Below are 2,456 nucleotides of genomic sequence, written 5' to 3' on the forward strand. Positions count from 1 at the left end.
GAGCAACGCTCGGCTGGTTTGGCAGAAGAGAATTGTGTTTATGGCAGCACCAAGCATGAAGGTAAACTCGTCTTTTTTTAACATATAGCTTTTACTGGTCTTTGGCAGAGCTTTAAGCACGGTGTAGATACCACAGCACGTGGAAGCTGGAGCCTCCACGACACCAATCCTGAGAGCACGCGGTAACGAGGGGGGTGGGTTTAGAACGCTCGGCTGGTTTGGCAGAAGAGAATTGTGTTTATGGCAGCACCAAGCATGAAGGTAAACTCGTCTTTTTTTAACATATAGCTTTTACTGGTCTTTGGCAGAGCTTTAAGCACGGTGTAGATACCACAGCACGTGGAAGCTGGAGCCTCCACGACACCAATCCTGAGAGCACGCGGTAACGAGGGGGGTGGGTTTAGAAACACCTCTGTCCCACGGTGCTACTACAAGCTCTTCTGAAAACGTAACGTCTGAATGAGGGTCCCACCCAGCAAGACGCTTGAAATGTGCCGCGTTTGTGACCCTGCGAGGTGATGCGTGCGGACACAAGCATCTCCCGCACACGGTCAGCACCCACCGAGCCCCGGACGGTTCCGGGGTGTTGATAAGAGCAAAGAGAAATAAAAGGTTAACCGTAACCTCTTCAAGTCCAAACAGGAGAGAATAACCTTTGCATCATACTAAACGTGTTTTTGAGATGAACATTTCGGTGATTTCATGTCGTTTGCTCTTGCGTGGCAGTTGACGTCTATGTGAAGGTGCTCACAGACAGCCCGTGTCTGGTGTGTATGGACTGGGCTCGATCTCAGGAAGAACTGATAGATCCCAAGTACCTGTGGACTGGCCCAGATGGAAAGAATTTAAAAGGTGGGTCACTTTGCTCGGACTCCAAAGGATTTCCCCGCTGCCCCAGCCCTTTTTCCCAGTCACTAACAGAACTGCCTTTGTACAGGCTTGCCACCAGCTTAGAGGCAGCCTCTGCCTCAGGGCTGGGGGAGGCAGTCAGGAAAACACGCTGAGCTACAGAAATAGATTCTGTTTTCTCTTTACAAGGGGAAAACTTGACCACGAAAGACTACGTGGGTTACTGCACGTGAAATCACATATTTTCCTTGTTTCTGCTGATGCCACCCTGCAGTGGGATGGTGGGTCCAAATAGTCACTCTGTCCATTGTCACATTTTCCCACGAGCTCTGACATGAGACTCTTTCTCTTCTCCCTCTCAAATTCTCACACGTGTGAAGCAGAAGGAAACTTGCAGCTAGTCCTAAAGGTCATGAAATTTAGACTCTTTCAGACTAACACGTATCAGTGTCGTTATGTTCAAGAGCAAGGTCTCACCTTTGAGTGTTCGAAGGGAGCGGAGCGTCAGAACCCAAACGCTCCAGCAACCCAGAACGTCCTGCTTCTATTCCAGGGCACAAGGATGTGAATCTCACCGACACGGGACAGCTGGTGGTGATAGGTGTTAAGGAGTCCCTGTCAGGCACCTACACCTGCACCCTCTCTCACAACATCCTGGAAACGACACCACCGGAGGAGCGAGAAACGGTTGAGGTGTATAAATTCGTGCTATACGGTAAGATTGGACTTCACTGGTAAGGGAACCACGTGGCCTTTGGTGTTCAGGGGGTTGTGAAGGGCAGGTTTATTGCAAAGCTTGTTTGAAAAAACTGTTAACATTTCATCCAAGAGTATGAAATATTTTTTTTAATATTTATACACATGCACCTAACTCCCATTTTGGGGAAATTTTTTAAATAGCTGCTGCCAAGAATGTGCGGGCACCCAAAGAATAAAAAATCCCTGCCCTTAAGAGAGCAAAGCGGACTACAACGACCCCAGTGGCACCCGGGGTGTGACAGGGGAGCTCTTGTCTCCGTGAGGTGTTCTCAGCTGAGCGCAGGCTCATGAAAGGAGCCCACCCTCCAGCCTTCCTCCACCCAGAGCCGCCGCTCACCAACCTCCCCTCTCCAGCCCCAAAACCACCTTCCAAAGACGCTTGAGAAACTCTTTTTAAATCTTTTTTAAAAACATTCACTCCTCCCCATAACTGCCCGGAATGTTTTGCATAACCCCGATGTGTTTCAGCTCCCCAGCCCCGCGGACATGCCCGTCCTGGGTTATTTTACTGCTTGCCCCTTGCTTGGTCTAATTTGGGGGGGCAGAGCCTGGTTCCCTGGACGCTTCAGAACGTCTCTTTCTGGTTGCGCGGGCCCTGGCGAGGATGCGCTCGTTCTGGCGTGGTTGATGGATAAGCTCTGTGTGTTTGTTTGCTTTGGAAGAAGCAGCCCGGAGAAGAAGAGCCCGGAGCGCTGAGACGCTCGGTGGAAGGTTGAGGCTGCGATTCCTCCCCGGACTCTCACCGGGGCTCTCCCACAGCCTACAGGGCAGCTGACCACACGTACCTGCTGTCTGTTCGCTTCCCGACGAGGGAGTGCGGGCTGGCAGCCAAAAGGCCCTTCTTGGAG

The 2,456-nt window shown here is 51.2% G+C and overlaps 1 protein-coding gene across 1 annotated transcript in view; it reads left to right on the forward strand.

The window, feature by feature from the left end:
• Positions 1-225: 225 nt before the first annotated feature.
• The window catches only part of ZPBP2 (zona pellucida binding protein 2), a gene marked incomplete at both ends in the record, with an annotated part of 5,182 nt that continues 2,951 nt past the window's right edge, over positions 226-2,456 (forward strand). Inside the window, 4 exons of the mRNA XM_010136901.1 lie at positions 226-261; positions 727-852; positions 1,403-1,564; positions 2,368-2,443. Of these exons, the coding sequence (XP_010135203.1) occupies positions 226-261; positions 727-852; positions 1,403-1,564; positions 2,368-2,443 (400 nt within the window). The remainder of the gene's footprint in view (positions 262-726; positions 853-1,402; positions 1,565-2,367; positions 2,444-2,456) is intronic.

The sequence above is a fragment of the Buceros rhinoceros genome, unplaced genomic scaffold (assembly GCF_000710305.1).
Source record: "Buceros rhinoceros silvestris isolate BGI_N320 unplaced genomic scaffold, ASM71030v1 scaffold27495, whole genome shotgun sequence".
Taxonomy (NCBI): domain Eukaryota; kingdom Metazoa; phylum Chordata; class Aves; order Bucerotiformes; family Bucerotidae; genus Buceros; species Buceros rhinoceros.